Raw genomic sequence first — 18,047 nt, forward strand, 5'->3', positions numbered from 1 at the left:
TCCCAGCAACCACATTGTGGTCCACAACTATCTGTAATAAATTTAAAATACAAAAACAAAGGCCTGATGTTCTATTCTCTGCACCCACACTATACAAACAAACAAACAAATAAATTAGAATGTAAATAAATGTACAACCCCTCAGGAACTTCTGAATAGAGCTGAAAGAGGATGACTGTCAGGTTGTGGGACCACTGTAGCTCACAGAAGTCCTCCTTCTCCTCCTCCATCATCATCATCATCATTTTTTTGGAAGCAAGTCTGTGTAGTCCTAGCTGTCCTGGAGCTCTCTGTAAACTAGATTGGCAGGTTTTTTTCTTCTGTGTCTTGATCCTGGCACTTTATGCAAACTAAAAGTATTCTACCACTTCAACCCTCCCTTAGCCCCACAAGTTGTATCTTTCAAGTATTTCCTAATTTTTTTTAACCCATCAGCACTTCAGGCAGTCATGTTACAAAAAGTTGATTGAAGATTTTATATTTCTATCATGAGGCTGTGCTTTCCTAAAACTTGGTGCTTCCTACATTCTATACACTTCATACAGATCTTTCAGTGGGTGCCTGCTGCAGACAGGTCACATGGATGGTTCTTAAACTTTAGCATATGAATCATTGGGGTGGGAGTGCAGATTTTGAAGCCTGACTGACACAAATTTAGATTAGGGGATTTGGAGATTGGGTTCTGGAACCCATATTCTTAGTTCCTACTTGCAGTCAGAGAAACATCATCTATGTGTTCACTATTTGTAGTTTTCTTCCCAAGGCTGCCTTCATTACTAAGGCCTGTAGCACTCTAAATGCTGTTAGTAAGACAGAGGCTCTCTTTTAAAGCCTTAGAAAGTGTTATAACTTCCCATAGCCGATTTTGAAAACTGTCCAGAGTTTTACAACTCTTGCTTTTATTTTCCTCTGGGGAAGCTGTGGTTATGTTGGTCACGAGAAACAAGGTTTTATTTGTTCAAGAATGTCTCGGATATCTGCCACGTCTTCACTGCTGTGGTTGAAGACTTCCTCGTTGTCCATCTGGATAGTCATTGATTTCTTCATAATCTCAACTCATCCCCCTCCTCCCTGATTCAAATTTCGGGTGGAGGTGATAGAAGCTATTGTAGTCAGAGGCAGCTCAGAGAAGTGATCTGGTATAGCAACAAATAGAGTTGATGGCAGTGTAATTGTTTTCAGGGCATTGGTGTTGAGAATGTAGCTCATTTGGTAGAGCGCTTGCCTGACATGCTTGAAGACCTGGGTTCAGTCCCCACGACCACATAAAACCAAGTATGGGTAGTGCATCTTACCAATCAGGCAGTAGAGGCAGGAGAAGCACAAGCTTCAGGGTCAAGGTGGAGAGATGGCCCGCTACTTAAGAACAGGTTAAATTCCCATTACCTACAGGGCAGCTCACAGCTTTGACACCCTTTTCTGGCCTCTGAGTTTATCAGGTACTCACATAACATATAAGCCTATATGCAGGCAAAACACCTATTTTTTTTTTTTTGGTTTTTTACGATCCAGGGTTTTTCTCTGGATTGTTTTGGAGGCTGTAGGTCCAGCCTGGCCTCGAACTCACAGAGATCCTCCTGCCTCTGCCTCCCGAGTGCTGGGATTAAAGGCGTGAGTCACCACCGCCTGGCTGCAAAACACCTACTATTAGAAATAAATTTTTTTTCTTGGTTTTTCGAGACAGGGTTTCTCTGTGGCTTTGGAGGCTGTCCATGGAACTAGCTCTTGTAGACCAGGCTGGTTTCGAACTCACAGAGATCCATCTGCCTCTACTGGAATTAAAGGCTTGCATCTCCATTGAGCTCTAAAAATAAATTTTTTAAATTTAAGGTAATCCTCAGTACAGAGGTTGCAACCAGCCTGGAGTGTATAGACCCTATATTCTTTTTTGGGGGTGTGGGAGTCTTGCGATAGGGTTTCTTTCTGTGTAGCTCTGGCTGTCTTAAAACTCAGAGATCTGCCTGTCTCTGCCTCCCAAGTGCTGGGATCCTATTTTTTTTTCAAAGACCAGTATGGCTGGGCAGTGGTGGTGCACGCCTTTAATCCCAGCACTCGAGAGGCAGAGGCAGGCGGATCTTTGTGAGTTCGAGGCCGGGCTGGACCTACAGCCTCCAAAACAATCCAGAGAAAAACCCTGGATCGTAAAAAACCAAAAAAAAAAAAAAAAAAAAAAAGACCAGGATTAGAATGAAGTATTGCATTTGGGAAGGGGAAAATCATCTTTAATACTAAGTATAGAATCTAATCTTGTGCAGGTGAAAGCAACAGTAGTTAAGGCTGCACCTAGGGGATGGTCACATTTCTCATGTTCCAGACACCTGTGTTTATGCTCATTGAATATATGCTCACAGAGGTGTGCATGTCTTTGTACATATACTGTTTTTTTTTTTTTTTTTTTTTTTGGTTTTTCGAGACAGGGTTTCCCTGTGGCTTTGGAGGCTATCCTGGAACTCACAGTGATCCGCCTGCCTCTGCCTCCCGAGTGCTGGGATTAAAGGCGTGCGCCACCAACGCCCGGCTATACTGTTTGTTTTTGAGATAGTCTCATGCTATAGTTCAGGCTGGTCTGGAATTCACTAAAGTAATGCAGGCTAGCCTTGAACTCCTTATCCTCCTTCCTTGTTTGTTCCCTCTAGTGCTGGGATTACTGGAGTGAGCCACCACCATGGCCGGCTTTGCACATGGTATCGCTTCCTTATGTGTTGCCTCAATTTAACATATTTTGGGTCCCTCTGATGTACTCTAAGGCAGAAGATACAATGGTGAAGATTAATTTGGTCCCTATCCTAATGATAATTAGAATGTAATTGGGTGGGGGAACATAGTCTCAGTGAAACCCAAGCAATGTTATGGTGTTAACTGGAGAAAGTGTTCGGAGAGAGAAGCATAGGATGTTTTGCATGGATAGATGACCCTACCTAAAGGCTTGGTGCAGTTCCATACAAGAAGGTGGCTTTGCAGCTGAGACCAAAAAAAAAAGGATTAACTATGGGGTGGGGAAGATGGCTCAGCAGTTAAAGAACTGGCTGTTCTTGCTGAGGATCTGCTTTGATTCCCAGCACCCACATGATAGCTCATAGCAATCTGTAACTATGGCTCCAGGGTACCTGATTCAATATTCTGGCCTCTGTGGGTACCAGAGCATGTGTGTGGCACACACACACACACACACACACACACACACACACACACACACACACACACTCACTCACTCACTCACTCACTCAGGCAAAATACTCATATAAGTAAATAAATCCAAAAAAAATTTTAAAGACTTAATTATGACTGGAGAAAGGAATGCTTAGAGGTTAGCAGGAACTCTGTGTCCTTAGCACCTGTGACAGGGGGAAAATCAGGAGACCCAAGGAACTCGGTGTGATTAGAGAGGTCACTGAGCAAGGAGCAGCAGCAGCTCTGTCAAGGTCTTTGTAGTTCACAGTGATGTTTTCCTACTTCATCCAAAAGGCAGCGGAAGGTCATTGGGAGCTTTTGCAGTCAGGAGTGTAGGGTGTGTTGATGTGTTCAGATTAATGCCTGCCTCCCTGCCTCCCTGCCTTCTTCTCTCCCTCCCTCCCTCCTAGCCTCCCTCCTTCCCCCTTCCCTCCCTCCCCCCACCCCTCTTCCTCCCTTCCTCTTAAAGCACTGTTGAATTCTAAGTAGAGATCTGTGAGGAAAGGTTTTCCACAACTAAGAAGACCATGAGACAGGGAAAGAGGTGGTGGTTTGGATTTGGCATTAAGACTAGTGATGGCCGAGGATTAAAGGAAACTTGTATTTTGAAGCTTGAATTGGTAGAACTTTGTGAGAAATGGATTTGATACAGGGAAAGGGAGGGAGAGAGAGAGAATATGACTATCAAGGGTAAATACTAAATGTCTGTATTGAATTGGGTATGTATAAAAGGCCTTTGTTTTTTTTTTTGCTTTTGTAGGTAATGTGTAGTATGCAAACCCATATGTGTGTGGATGTGCATGTACATGTGTGCAGGTTCAGCCAGGTTGATGTTAGCTGACTTCCTTGATTATTCTCCACCTTGAACTTTACATATTTAGGTAGGATCTCTCAACTGAGCCCAGAGCTTCCTGATTGTGCTTGTTCAGGCTACCAGCTTGCCTCAGAGATCCCATCTCTGCCTCCCACCTGCTAAGATTACAGGCGGGCCACCATGCCATCAGGCATGTATAGACTCTGACCTGTGGTTCCCATATTCGTATGGCAGGCACTTTACCCACTGAGCCTTTATATTGATTTTGTTTTGTTTTGTTCCAGACAGGGGTTCTCTGTATTGTTTTGGAGCCTGTCCTGGAACTCTCTCGGTAGACCAGGCTGGTCTCGAACTCACAGCGATCCACCTGCCTCTGCCTCCTGAGTGTTGGAATTAAAGGCATGCGCCACCAACGCCCAGCTTGTATTGATATTTTAAGCAATGTAGATGGAAGTTCTGTCCCATCTGGTCCCACTGCCCTTAAGCCCCAAATAAACACACTGAGACTTATATTAATTAGAAACTGTTTGACCAATAGCTCCTGCTGCTTCTTGGCTAACTCTTTCTTAATTATCGACCCGTAACTATTAATCTATGTATTTCTACATGGCCTTATCTTACCGGAGAATATCTGGACCTTTACTCCTTCTGCAGCTACATGGCATCCCTCTATTGGCTTCTCTCTGCCTCCTCTCCCCAGAATTCTCCTTGTCTGCTAGCCCTTCCTATATTCCTGCCTGCCTAATGGCCAATCAGTGTTTTATTCATCAACCAATAAGAGAAACATATATACAGAAGGACCATCCGAGAAGCAGATTGAAATGGGACATCAGGAACTTATGTGAAAGTATTTTCTCTATGGTCTTCCGTCTTTTCACTTAAACTCCGCAAAATTCTGCTGAAGACTGCCCCCTTGCACACCACAGGGGGAACACACTGTTACTTGACTTCTCTCAGCACCAATATTTCAGAGTGTGCTTCCTGCTCCCTTGTTGAACTGGGATTCCTTTGTCAGGAGGTACTTTGCTGCTCTTGGAAAAGGATTCATTTCCCCTCAAGTGGTTTCCCCCAAGTTAAAGGCTTCGTTTTCTTAGTTCTGGTTAATGCTGGAGAGAGCTCATGCTTCTATATTGCAGAAGAGCGTTTGTGTTCTCATGAGCGTAGTAGTATAGAGCATAGCGCACAAAGCTATCCATTTCTGCCTCTTCTCCACCGCTTTTGTCTTTTGCACATCTCATAGTTCTCGTGTTGGAATGCAGAGGTGGGAGTAGACTTCTGTAGGAATTGCTGACTTGAACACGAGTCTGACACTGAGTAGGCATGAAGTTTAGAGTGTGGACTGCGTGGCAGGTTTATCTGGTGGCTGTCAGAAAATGTCTGTGGGAAGCTCATTTTGCCTGCAGTTGCTGCAGACGTTTCTTTTACTCCCAGTGATGAAAACAAACATCAAGAGATGAGAATTGACTTCCTATTGTTTGTTCCTGCCAGACTGAAAAGGGATGGTGGCACAGCGACACAAACTGTCTTTATCTTTGCAGTTCCACTGGCAAGAAGTGAACAGAAAACTCCTTAGCGTCTCGCTATCCCCACTCTTGGCCATTTTCTTTATTAACTCCAAATTTCAAACAGTACCTTTCCTACAACACTGACTTGCTCATAATATAACATGATTACATTAGCAACGTTTTTACCTTTTGGTAAAAGAAGTGTTCAACATTTTTCTAAGGCTATTTATATTCTGTTTTTGAGTGTTGACTATTGTTGTACAAAACCTGGGTTTCAGAGAAATAAAGAGGATTGAATAAATGGGAAGGTTTTTTTTGTGTGTCTGTGTGCCTGTTTCCCTAAAAGTGTCTGGGTTTATCTTAGATGGACTTTTCTGCTTTCTTCCTTTGTTCCTGCTGTTTCTCCTCCCTCCATCCTCCCTTTCTTCTGCTCTCTCTTCTCTTCCTCCTCTCCCCCCTCCTCCTTTTCCTTGACTTCTCTCCCCTGTTCCTCTCTTCCCACCTTCCTGTAAAGCTGGAGTGCTCAAGACTGTAGAACCTAATGGAAAGTTTTACCAGGAACTCACAGACTCAGAATTATTTTTTAATTTGGGCTTTATTTTGAAATGCCAAATTGAAAGTAATTGCCAGTCATGGTGACTCACACCTTTGATCCCAGCATTCAGGAAGAAGGATTAGTCAGATCCCTGTGAATTTGAGGCCAACCTGGTCTACATATTGAGTTCCAGGATAGCCAGGGCTACATAGAAAGGCCTTGTCCCCTGCCCAAAAAAAAAAAAAAAAAAAAAAAAAAAAGAAAAAAGAAAAAAAAGAGGAAATAACTCCATAGGGATTTTTGTTGTTGTTTGTTTTCTGAGAGGTGGCATCACTGTAGCACATGGAAGTCACTGGCCTTGAACTCACAGACATCCTCCTGCTTCTCTGACTTCCCAAGTGCTGGGATTAAATCCATGTGCTACCATGTTCTATTTTTTGTTTTTTGTTTTGTTGAATGTTTTTAAAATACTGTCTAGAGTAATAGTGTTAATAAAGTAATAGTGATAGTCACAGCCACATCCACACTATACTGCCACTTCTGGATTTAGCATTTTCATTTACATATCCTGCCTAATATTGTTACATGTGCGTGCATATTGGAGTATGTTTGTATGCTAGGGAAAGCATCATTGGCCCTGTTATTAGACAAGACATCATTAGCTTCTGTCATCAGGGTCAGCCTTTATAACTGTACCCCTGAGGTCACCATCAAGAACAGATAAAGAAATATATAGATTGTCCTGTGTACTTTCAAAAATAAAAGTACAAAAATAACCTATAGATATATTCTTCTAACTTAATATTTTATTCTTTAAGAAGTTTATATATAAAATGTATTTTGATTTTATCTCTCCTTCTACTCCAGAGCCCCCAACACACTCCCCTCCCAATTTTATGTGGTCCTCCCCCCACCACCAATAGAGTCCAACTAGTACTGCCCATGCTCATAGGTGTGGGTCCATTCACCTACCAGTGGACATATTCCCAAAGAAAGATGCTTCTCCCTCCTCATGCAGCCACAACTGCTCTTCAGCTAGGGTTGATGCCTTGTGTGAGCTTCTTCCTCTAAAGACATATCCTTAGTACCATTGATGGAGACTGTATGAGTATAGTTATCGAGGAAAACATGCATTTTTGATGTTTCCTCCTTAGATATTATTTCAGTCATTTCAGTGTTGTATGTAAACATGACTGTACCTAGTGATCTTCAGTTAAGTATTCTATTGGAAAAGCCTTACCTCATGGCACATTGTATTTTGTATAATCCACTTGGTACAATAGGCTTCTGATACAGCATTGTTCTCTAGGAAAGCCATTCTGATTGTAGAAACTGCTACTTTGTTTCAGGTCGGTCTTCTCTCTTTCCCTTTGAAGACGCCTTCTTGGATGACAGCCACGGTGATCAGGCTTTATCATCTGGCTTAAGTTCTCCCACTCGATGTCAAAATGGGGAACGAGTGGAACGCTACTCTAGAAAGGTGTTTGTTGGAGGCCTTCCTCCTGACATCGATGAAGGTACCAAACATTCACTAAGAACTTTGCAAGAGCTAACTTTTGTGCATTGTGTTCAGACCCTGGCTCTTCTCCAAGCCAACATCAGTAAACACACATTGAGTATGTAAATGAAGTTAAACAATGACAAAGCAAACTTAAAGAAACCACTCTAGTTCTCATAGACTTTGGATGTGCTGTGGAAATCTTCCTAACACCGACTTGCTTGGTCAGTGCAGCTCTAATACTAATCTAAATAGGTCACGGTTTCTTTAGCCATTTCATCATCTGTGAGTGTATGCAGGTGCTAAAATTAGTTTTAGACTTGCTACATTAAAGTTGTAGGTGGTCACAGCCTCATTTTCCTCTAGCTGTCCTCATATCTGTGTTAATATTGTCAATCAATTAGATTTTCTTTAGGATAAATTTCTTACCATTACTAATAGAATGAGGATCTATACCCAGGGAGTTACAAAGTCATAATCTTCTCCTACCAGTCAAAAGTCAAAAGAAAGAGATAAAATAATTGAGCTTCGGCTGGGCGGTGGTGGCGCACACCTTTAATCCCAGCACTCGGGAGGCAGAGGCAGGCGGATCTCTGTGAGTTTGAGGCCGGGCTGGACCGATAGCCTCCAAAACAATACAGAGAAACCCTGTATCGTAAGAAAAAAAAATGAGCTTCCAGTTTTGTATACATCTCAGTAAAGAAGGCAGTATGGAGATATAAGAGAGAGAGTTGACTTTTAACCCTTTTACATCACCAAATATATTCATCTACTTTGTTGTCCTTGTTGCTCATCTTTAGAATTATCTGTTTTTTAAAGTAACCCTAGAGATTCCATACAAGTGGGTTCTGTACAAATGTTTATATGTGTAGTTTTTTTAATTTACATTTATTTATTTGGGGGTTATATGCATGCCACAGCACAAAGGACAATTTGTCTTGCTACCATTTGAGCCCCAGGTATTGAACTTAGGTCATCAGGCTTTGTGGCATGGGCCTTTATGCACTGAGCTTCTCTCCTGTCCATGAAATTAATTTGAAACATTTTCTGCATCTTTACCTTTTTTCTAAAAATAGAGAAACATTCCCATTTTTTGGAATCTCCTGTTTCACTTAACACAAAGATCACCTTGGCTACCATTAGATTTTTCTTCCGAATTCCTTATTAAGTTTATTGGCAGTAAAAGGAAAGGAATTGGAGTTAGGAACATTTTTTTTGTTGTTGGAATCTAATAAGCAAGTGTACTCCCTAGCAATGGCGTTTCCCCTTTGCAGGTTTTACTTCTGTAGAGATACTGTAGAAAAGCTCTAAAAATAAATGCAAGGAGGGGGGTCCCTCAAAACATCTTTAAAGTAAAAAGATATATTTTATGTTTCTTATGATTGCAGATTTTCTTTTTCATTTTGCTAAATTTCTTCTTTGTTTTGTAGATGAGATCACTGCCAGCTTTCGAAGGTTTGGACCTCTTGTGGTAGACTGGCCCCATAAAGCAGAGAGCAAGTCCTACTTCCCTCCTAAAGGTAATGGACTCAAGATGTTAGCCTGTCTGTCCGAGGCCAGGATGCCTGACAGCTCCGTATAAGACGTTCTTGCAGTCTTGAAATACCTGTTGGTCCCTTTTCCCTAAGTAAAATAGCACTGATCACCAGTATGTGTCCGTTTCACTTGGAGATGCTTCCCTGGCCCGGAGTGCACTGTGTTTGATAACCCTGGTTTTATTAGCAGTGGGGTTTTGTAAATTTGTTATAGAGGAGCTTTTTGTTAAGTTTGTTGTTTCATGAGGGGGAAAATCTAGGGTTTTTAAGAATGTAAGCAAGGGTAAAATTTAGTTTTTGTTTGTATCCCTAGAGCCATGCGGGGTTTTTTTTGTTATTGTTGTTGTGTTTTTTGTTTTGTTTTGTTTACTTTTAAATAAATCTTATAATCCCAGAACTTGAGAAAGCTAGTGGCTAAAAAATGCCGTTGTGTGGTGTGTCCATTAGGCACAGCTATATGGTAAGGGGCTGGGCCTGTTGGGAGGCAGAGAACTAATTAGTAAAATGTTCTTCACAACATCTTACTTGTCTTGTGGGAGATTTTCCACTAAGCTCTGAGGGTACACAGTATATTGTCTTCCACTAAGCTCTGAGGGTACACAGTATATTGTCTTCCACTAAGCTCTGAGGGTACACAGTATATTGTCTTCCACTAAGCTCTGAGGGTACACAGTATATTGTCTTCCACTAAGCTCTGAGGGTACACAGTAGATTGTCTTCCACTAAGCTCTGAGGGTACACAGTATATTGTCTTCCACTAAGCTCTGAGGGTACACAGTATATTGTCTTCCACTAAGCTCTGAGGGTACACAGTAGATTGTCTTCCACTAAGCTCTGAGGGTACACAGTATATTGTCTTCCACTAAGCTCTGAGGGTACACAGTAGATTGTCTTCCACTAAGCTCTGAGGGTACACAGTAGATTGTCTTCCACTAAGCTCTGAGGGTACACAGTATATTGTCTTCCACTAAGCTCTGAGGGTACACAGTAGATTGTCTTCCACTAAGCTCTGAGGGTACACAGTAGATTGTCTTCCACTAAGCTCTGAGGGTACACAGTATATTGTCTTCCACTAAGCTCTGAGGGTACACAGTAGATTGTCTTCCACTAAGCTCTGAGGGTACACAGTAGATTGTCTTCTTGCTCAGCGTTGGTTGTTTCTGTAGAGTCCAAGGAACATCTGTGCTGATGCTCTTTTGGGTGTGTTCTTACATTCAAATAATAGGTACTTTGGATTCAGGAGAATGAGTTTCTCTTTCCTGTTTTCTTCTGAAGTCTGTGTTTCAGGGATGCCATTCATCTTGGAAAATGACTTGTGGTCTATTACTATGTAACATTATCCGTCATGAGGTGATGAAGTCAACATCCTGTCTTTCCTGTGCTGGAATCAAACTCTAGCTTAAGTGATGGAAGACTGCTCACTTCCTGTTATGTCCAGTTCATAGGTCTCTTTCTCGATTACCCTTTTCCTCACTGTATAACCCAAGAAAGGAAGTTACCACTAGAGAGTTGTTGCTTTTAATATCTTCTGTTAATTTCTTTCAGGTTTTGATTACTTGGGGGGGTGGGGGTTGTTGTTGTTTTTAAGATGGGTCCTCCTTCCCAGTGTATCCGGGGCTGGGCAGTAAACTCAGAATATTCTTGCCTCAGCCTCCCAAGTGCTAGAGTTATAGACACGCACAACCATATCTACTCAGAACATCCTTATGTTTTGAAGGTTAGCTTATGTCCATCCAAAGAGATAAAAAGCATTATACTAATTATTTGAGTGGAAGGATGTGTTCCTCCTCCCTGTAATACATGAACTACACCATTTAAAGATGTGTATACAAATATGTTTTCAGACCTGGTAATGTTGTATACACTTGTGATCTAGTGTTTCATCAGTGAGTGAATATGTTCATCATAGTGTAGTACATGTCATATGTTTTATAAAATGATACCCATGAAAGATATTTCCAAGAGTGATAAGTAAAAACAGTCATACTGAGAAGTTTATGAAAACTGTCCTTGCATAAAGTTGTCAGATGATCATTGGAAAAATAGAAGGATACTAAATATGTATATGGTCATGTTCATATTATCACCCCAAATGTATGTCTGTGAGAGATAACCATTATGTATATTTTACTAAATAGCCTCCTTATTAACATGTAGGTTAGTGTGAAATTTAAATTTTTACATATGTGCATTATTATATTATGTATGCTGATTTATTGTATACATTTCCCCCAATAATATTAGCATCTTTTTGTAACAGACCTATATCGTTAATTAGCATAGTTTATTTATTCAAGTCTATTGATGGTATTTAAGTTGTTTTTGCTCATAAATTATGCTTTTGTATTCTCATGTTTTCATACTTTTTGCCTTCTGGATTTTCTTTGCATGGAGAGAGGTGCTAGGGATTGAACCCTGGGCCTTTTGTACCTTGGCCCTAACTTACAGCTTAAACATTATCTCCTAGGATGAATTTCTGTTCTCATTGTTAGTAACTTGGTTTACAAAACTCAGTCTTGATTAGAGTTAGGGAAATTATTCCTTTTTAATTTTTACCAATTTATGGTTTCAAATAACACTTTGAGGGCATTTCTTTTCTCTTTCCTATCATATTGTTTTGCTTATTTTGTGAAATGTATATTTGTCCCAACAACCTCTTAGGTGTTTGATTTTTTTTTTTGTAAAAACATCTTTTATATTAGTGATTTTTACTTTTAAATGGTCTGGAGTAGCCTAGGATGGACTTAAACTTACTGTGTAGCTGAGGATGACCTTTAACTACAGACATGAACCACTGAACTTGGTCTTATGAGGTCAAATTCAGGGTCCCATTGATTTTTTCTCAAAGAGATTTAAAAATACAAATATAACCAGGCATGGTAGTGCATTCACTTAATTCCAGCACTTGGGAGGTAGAGGCAGGCGGATCTCTGTGACTTCAAGTATTCAAAGGACTAAATTCTGTGCTTGTAACAGCTCCTGCATGGTATTATGAATGATGATATTTCTATTAAACTGTAAGACAATATGTAATCCATACCAAGTTAGTAAAATTATTCTAAGCATCCAGAAGAAGAAATTGCTGCGGGCTTTGTGAAATCCGAACCTTTGGGATAGGTAGGAGAAGAAAGGCAGAAAATGCTAAGGGCAGTGCGATCATATTATTTAGGTTGGTTGATGTTTGCTGTGAGACAGGCAATAGGACACTATTTTTTGTTCTTAATCTCATTTAACCATCTCAATTTTTCATGGTAGGCACCTGTATTAGTTACTGTTCTATTGCTGTGAGGAGACACCATGGCCAAGATAACTGATAGAAGAAAGTATTTATTTGGGGGCTTGCCTACAGTTTCAGAGGGGTCATAATTATCATGGCGGGGAGCAGGCAAGCAGGTAGGCATGGCACTAGAGTAGTAGTGAGAGCTTACTTCTTTGTTTTTTGTTTGTTTTTTTTTTGTTTTTGTTTTTATGAGACAGGGTTTCTCTGTATTGTTTTGGAGGCTGTTGGTCCAGCCCGGCCTCGAACTCACAGAGATCCGCCTACCTCTGCCTCCCAAGTGCTGGGATTAAAGGTGTGTGCCACCACCGCCCGGCCAAGAGCTTACTTCTAATCCACAAGCAGCAGGTAGAGATAGACTGGGCCTGGTGTGGGGTTTTGAGACCTCAGAGCCCATCCCTGATGACACGTCTACAAGGCCACACCTACTCAACATATCCACACCTCCTAATCCTTTCCAAACAGTTCCATTAGCTGGGTATCAGACATTCAAACATATGAGCCTGTGGGGGTCATTTTCATTCAAACCACCATAACTCCATATTATTCCCATATTATAGAAGCAGACATAAATTCAGAAGAGAGTAATTAGTCAAAGGCCATAGGTAGGACTTGGTTTTGAGTCAAAACAGCATGATCTTAGAATTCAAAGGCTTCTCCTCTAGCCTCTCCCAGACAGGATGCCATGTATACCACATTGGACTTAAAGTTTGCTACACAGCCAAAAATGACCTTGAACTTGTGGTTCTTCTGTGCTGCCTCCCAGGTGTCCATCTCCCAGGCACTAGGGTTACATACTTGTGACGCTGGGGATGTAATCTAGGTCTTCATGCATCCTAGAAAAACACTGCCGGTGGAGCTTCATCTCCAGCACACTCCCTGCTTTGGGAGGAGGGGAATGCTGGAGACATGGTCTGGTTTTGAACTCTATCGGTATCTGAGGATGACCTTGAACCCCTTAGGTGCTGTGATTTCATGTGTCATCATGGCTGGCTATGAGTCCAGAGTTATTAATTGTTTTAGTCTTACTTAGAAATAAGGATATCACAAAGGTGTACATGTTCAGGTTGGTCTTTAAGGATGAGTGAAGTCAGAGCCTTAATCATATTTGAGCTGAGTAATGTGGAATTCCTGTTCCACACCTTGATGGACAACTATTTATCTTCCTAAATTTCATCCAAAAAAAATGAGGATAATGATTGCTCCTTCATGTGGTCTCGTATGCTTAAACAAGATATCGCACATAGAATACTTTGCATAGTATCCCTTTATAACTGAGGGTTCATTTGTTTGAGCAGAGGCATAGTTTTCATGATTAGTTTTTTTGTTTGTTTTTGTTTTGTTTTTTAGTTTTTGAAACAGGATTTCTCTGTGTAACATCTCTGGCTGGAACTAGCTTTGTAGATGAGGCTGTCCTTGAATTCACAGAGATCTGCCTGTCTCTGCCTCCCAAGTGCTGGAATTAACAGCGTGTGCCACCACTGCCCAGCTTCATGGTTAGTTTTATAGAGAAGTTAAGAAGACCTAGGATAAGCCGGGCGGTGGTGGCGCACGCCTTTAATCCCAGCACTGGGGAGGCAGGCGGATCTTTGTGCGTTCGAGGCCAGGCTGGACCGATAGCCTCCGAAACAATACAGAGAAACCCTGTCTCGTAAAAACCAAAAAAAAAAAGAAGAAGACCTAGGATATTAGCATTGAGATATTATGAGAATAGGGGCAGAAAGAGATCACTGGTTCTGGTGATGGAGTGGTCATAGTGGCAGGAGGTTTGACAGCAGGGTGTGTTAAAATTCCTTTCAATAAATGGTATTCTGATGGCATTGTTGATCAGAGGGAAGACTAATGTTGATGATTTGATGTTGAGTTGGTCAGTCCTCATATCTGATCTGAGAAGAGATTCCTAATGGGCATTTTGTTTATAGTGAGGCCTTTGGGAGCAGAGACAGGTTGGAGATGCATGAGTCTTGAGTCATCTTTTTGAGAAGGGAGAGGGAAATGAACAACAAATAAGTAAATTTTATAGTAACAGTTACCAAGATCATGAAATAGAGATAACTGGCCTTCTTGCCAAATACCTGGTATTATAAATAATACCCAATAAGTGTGATAGAGCAGTAGAACCGGAACAAAACTGCAGTTTTCTCTGAGCAGCTGTTACTTTATGAGCAATAAGACTGATGGTATAGAACTTACCATCATCATCTTTTGTTTTCCTTGTAGGCTTTATACATATACGTGTGTGTGCATATGTGTGTGCTTGTTCATGCATGTGTGCATTCAAGTGTGCTCGTGTGTATGGTATATATGCATGTATACAGGCTGGGAATATAGTAACAGCTGAGGTGCAGTCTTTTGTTCACAATTTGATCTCTTCTCCCCTCAAACGTCTAATGGCTTTTGTTGGCTGCCTCACCTATTCCATGCCCTAATTTATTTGCTTGCTGGCAATTTAGATCATTAGTCATAATACTTATGTTCATGTATTCATGTCTGTGTCCTTTTCGTTCAAGTTGTTTTCTTTAGGCTAAATTAGAAGCTACTTAACTAGAGATGAAAATCTTAATGACTCCGCATTTGATGTCACATGGCTTCCCAAAGCAATCTCTTTGTGAAGTTTATGCTAATTTGGACATCTGCAGCAAGTCTCCTCTTGAGTTCCAAGTCAGATAAACAGCACATTGCTGCTGTGAGCTCACCTTTTGCTTCTTTGTTTGGCGTATAATGGACCTCTGCAGAAGCCAGGGGCCACACTGGTATGAATCATGTGCCTGAAACGCTTCAACCCTTTTCCCGTAAGACCTGGTTGGCCAAATCTTGGTTGCCTTGCACTATCACTACTTATTTTAGTAGAGTCTCATGAGGGAACTTAGGGACCTTGAGGACCCTAAGGACCCTTGAGGTCCTGATGCTCTTAAGGGGTACATTACAGATAGACAGCACTTTGCCCAGCCCCACTGTCCCCTGAACTAGACAGGGAAGTCCTCCTAGAGCAGTGATACTTCGTTTGTCTAAATTTCCCATAGATTCCGAGTGGGGTGCTCACTTCTTCCCTTAGGTCTCTCCTCAGATGTCTGTCTTGACCTCTGTATCTAAAGTAGCTGCCCCAGCCCTCCTCTCCCCTTCACCTCCTATTTCTCTTACCTTCAGTTTACTTTTCTTTGAAGTGCCTGTGCTCTGTTTTCCAAATGAGAGTGTAAGAAAGAGCAGGGAAATTCTTCCTGCTTAGTTGACTGCTCTGCACCAAGCACGTCCATGCCTGACATATTTTCCTTCCAATACTTTTCAAATGAAGGAACTACAGCTAGGTGAGCTGATGAACAGGCTCATTACTTGCTCAGTGAGTAGAAGTCCATTAGGTTCTAGAAGTGAGAAGTTCCTTAAAGATACCGTACTCTAACCCAATCTTTATTTAAAGGGACAGAGAGAGGAGACGTGTCTTCTCATTAATGTACATAGTTTTTATCAGACCGACTTGGACCTGGAAGATCAGTAGTTGATATTATTTTACCTGGTAAATAAATGAAAAGATTTTTTTCATTCATTTTTGCTTAAAAGGGAAGATGTGCTTAGATGATATTATCTGATAAATTAGGTTCTTTCTAAGGCTATACTTCATATAGAAATTAGCAATTTAAACTATATGACTCAATGTACATTCTCATAGCTGCTTCAAGACCAAAGTAGTCCATGTCTTTTTCTGAGCCCTAGTGCTCTGTCGTTCTCATGTAAACTAGAGTATTTCCAAAGAGTTTTCTTCAGCTTGCTTCAGTTTCTTCAACTCGGACGCGTCTGAGTTACCTTTCATCTATAGCTTAATGATGGGACTCTGTCTCCTTGGTGCCACCTGACCGTTTGTGTTCCTGGATAAGCTACATCGAAGTGAGGGTTTTGTTTTTGTTTTTGGACTGGATAGATCACAGATACTACAGTGCTACGTCAATGCAGGGAGGGGTGTGACTCTAGGTGACAAGAGGGTCCCAAGAAGAGGAGCTTCGATGTGAGCTGATGGCACGGAGGCTGTAGCAGGGGTGCAGGCAGCCAGATGTGGATGCTGGGAGCTAATTCTCCATTGTTATCGTCTACTATGAGTCAGCTAAGTGTTTTCCTGCTTCTCGCTAATTCCTGAGGGGCAGTCTGACTAGTCCTGTTTGTATCTTAAGACTTTAGCTACAAGTAAGTTATCCTCAAGGTAGAGAGCCCTGGGTTTCTTGACTTGCTTCCTTGAGCACAGGGCTGCAAATGGTATATCTAGGAAGAGAACTTGTTACAGCAAACTCAGTGATAGATGTTTAGTATAACCTCTGTCAGTGTCTTCTGGAGAATGTCTCTTGTCCAAAGTTGTTGTCCCTGGAGTTACAAAAAGGAGAAGGGAAAAAACAAAGTCTCCCTGCCCTAGGCTTTCTATCCTGATTCTGCAGGAAGCAGCTGTACCTGAGGCTGCTGTAATCTCACCTCTTGGGAGGGAGAATGGAGCCTGTGGGGCCATGCAGAGGATCTAGTGATGGAGAGCAGCTGAACTATTGTTGGCAGGGACCTCTGGGCAAACACGGGGCAGCGTCCACTCTGAGATTGGGCGGGAGACCTCCCGAGATGCACCAGCGATGGAGGAGGATGTAATCCACAGCTTCCTTGAGCAGCTGGTGCAAGCTTTGTCAGGCCCGGGCTAGATCCAGGTGCATGCCAGGTACACAGGAGTAAAAACTGTTACTTGGCATAATACAGGATGACCCGAGTGATGACTGAAGCATTAATCTAATTAATCTTTATCAATAAAAAAATCAGAGTCAAATATTGGGGTAAGAACCTGAAAGATCCGCGACAGGGAGCAGTTGCCAATTGCTTCCTACCTGTTCGGCTCCTGAGCTGTTGACTGAGCTTTTTTTTTTTTAGTTTATTTATTTTTTTTATTTTGTGTGCATTTGAGTTTTGCCTGCATGTATGTCTGTGTGAGGGTGGTGAATCCTGGAGGTACAGACAGTTGTGAGCTGCCATGTGGATGCTGGGAACTGAGCCCAGGTCCTTTGAAAGAGCAGTCAGTGCTCTTAACCACTGAGACGTGTCTCCAGCCCCTGGCCGAGCATTTATAATTCATATTCGGCCTATGAGTCCATAATTTGGGAACTGGTGGGAGGGAGAGAAAGGTTCAATTACAGATGACTCCCATCCGCTGTCAGTAAAACATGTGTGTCTTTTATTTTAACATATACTTTTAAGTCTGTTTTATGTATGGGAGTATTTTGCCCATATTATGTGTCTGTGCATATGCATGATGTGTGTGCCTAGTGCCCCAGGGGACCAGGCAGCTGTCATCCGCCATGGTGGGTGCTAAGAATCAAACCCGGGCCCTCTGAAAAGAGCAGCCAGTTCTCTTTAGCACAGAGCCCTTCTCTCGAGCGCCATAACATGTGCTTCAGAGCGGCTGTTCAGCTGCCATCCCAGAGCTTTTCTGTGCTATCAGCTGGCTTGCCTGCTGACCCTGAGACTAAGGCGTGCGGTGCAGTTGTGCTGGTTTATGTAATACCGCCATGGCCTGTGAACCTGGCAGCAGGCAGGCCACGTAGATTTAACTCTACTCAGAGCCAGCCAGCTAAAGAGATACTGCTTGAGGGACAAGAAAGGGGCAGACGGAGGACCTTGGTAGCTGTAATGGGCTGGAGTGAAGCACCTGTTTCATTTTTTTGTTAGTTCATCTAAAATCTGACTTTGGAAAGA

The 18,047-nt window shown here is 41.9% G+C and overlaps 1 protein-coding gene across 9 annotated transcripts in view; it reads left to right on the forward strand.

Annotated features, from left to right (window-relative positions):
- Cpeb3 (cytoplasmic polyadenylation element binding protein 3) overlaps window positions 1-18,047 on the forward strand; it is a 179,166-nt gene that overhangs the window by 101,844 nt on the left and 59,275 nt on the right. For all 9 annotated transcript variants that reach the window (XM_005063652.4, XM_040745039.1, XM_040745024.1 and 6 more), the window contains 2 exons: window positions 7,375-7,542; window positions 8,954-9,043. In XM_005063652.4, coding sequence (XP_005063709.1) covers window positions 7,375-7,542; window positions 8,954-9,043 — 258 coding nt within the window. The remainder of the gene's footprint in view (window positions 1-7,374; window positions 7,543-8,953; window positions 9,044-18,047) is intronic.

This window comes from Mesocricetus auratus, unplaced genomic scaffold (genome assembly GCF_017639785.1).
Source record: "Mesocricetus auratus isolate SY011 unplaced genomic scaffold, BCM_Maur_2.0 Super-Scaffold_4256, whole genome shotgun sequence".
Classification (NCBI taxonomy): Eukaryota; Metazoa; Chordata; class Mammalia; order Rodentia; family Cricetidae; genus Mesocricetus; species Mesocricetus auratus.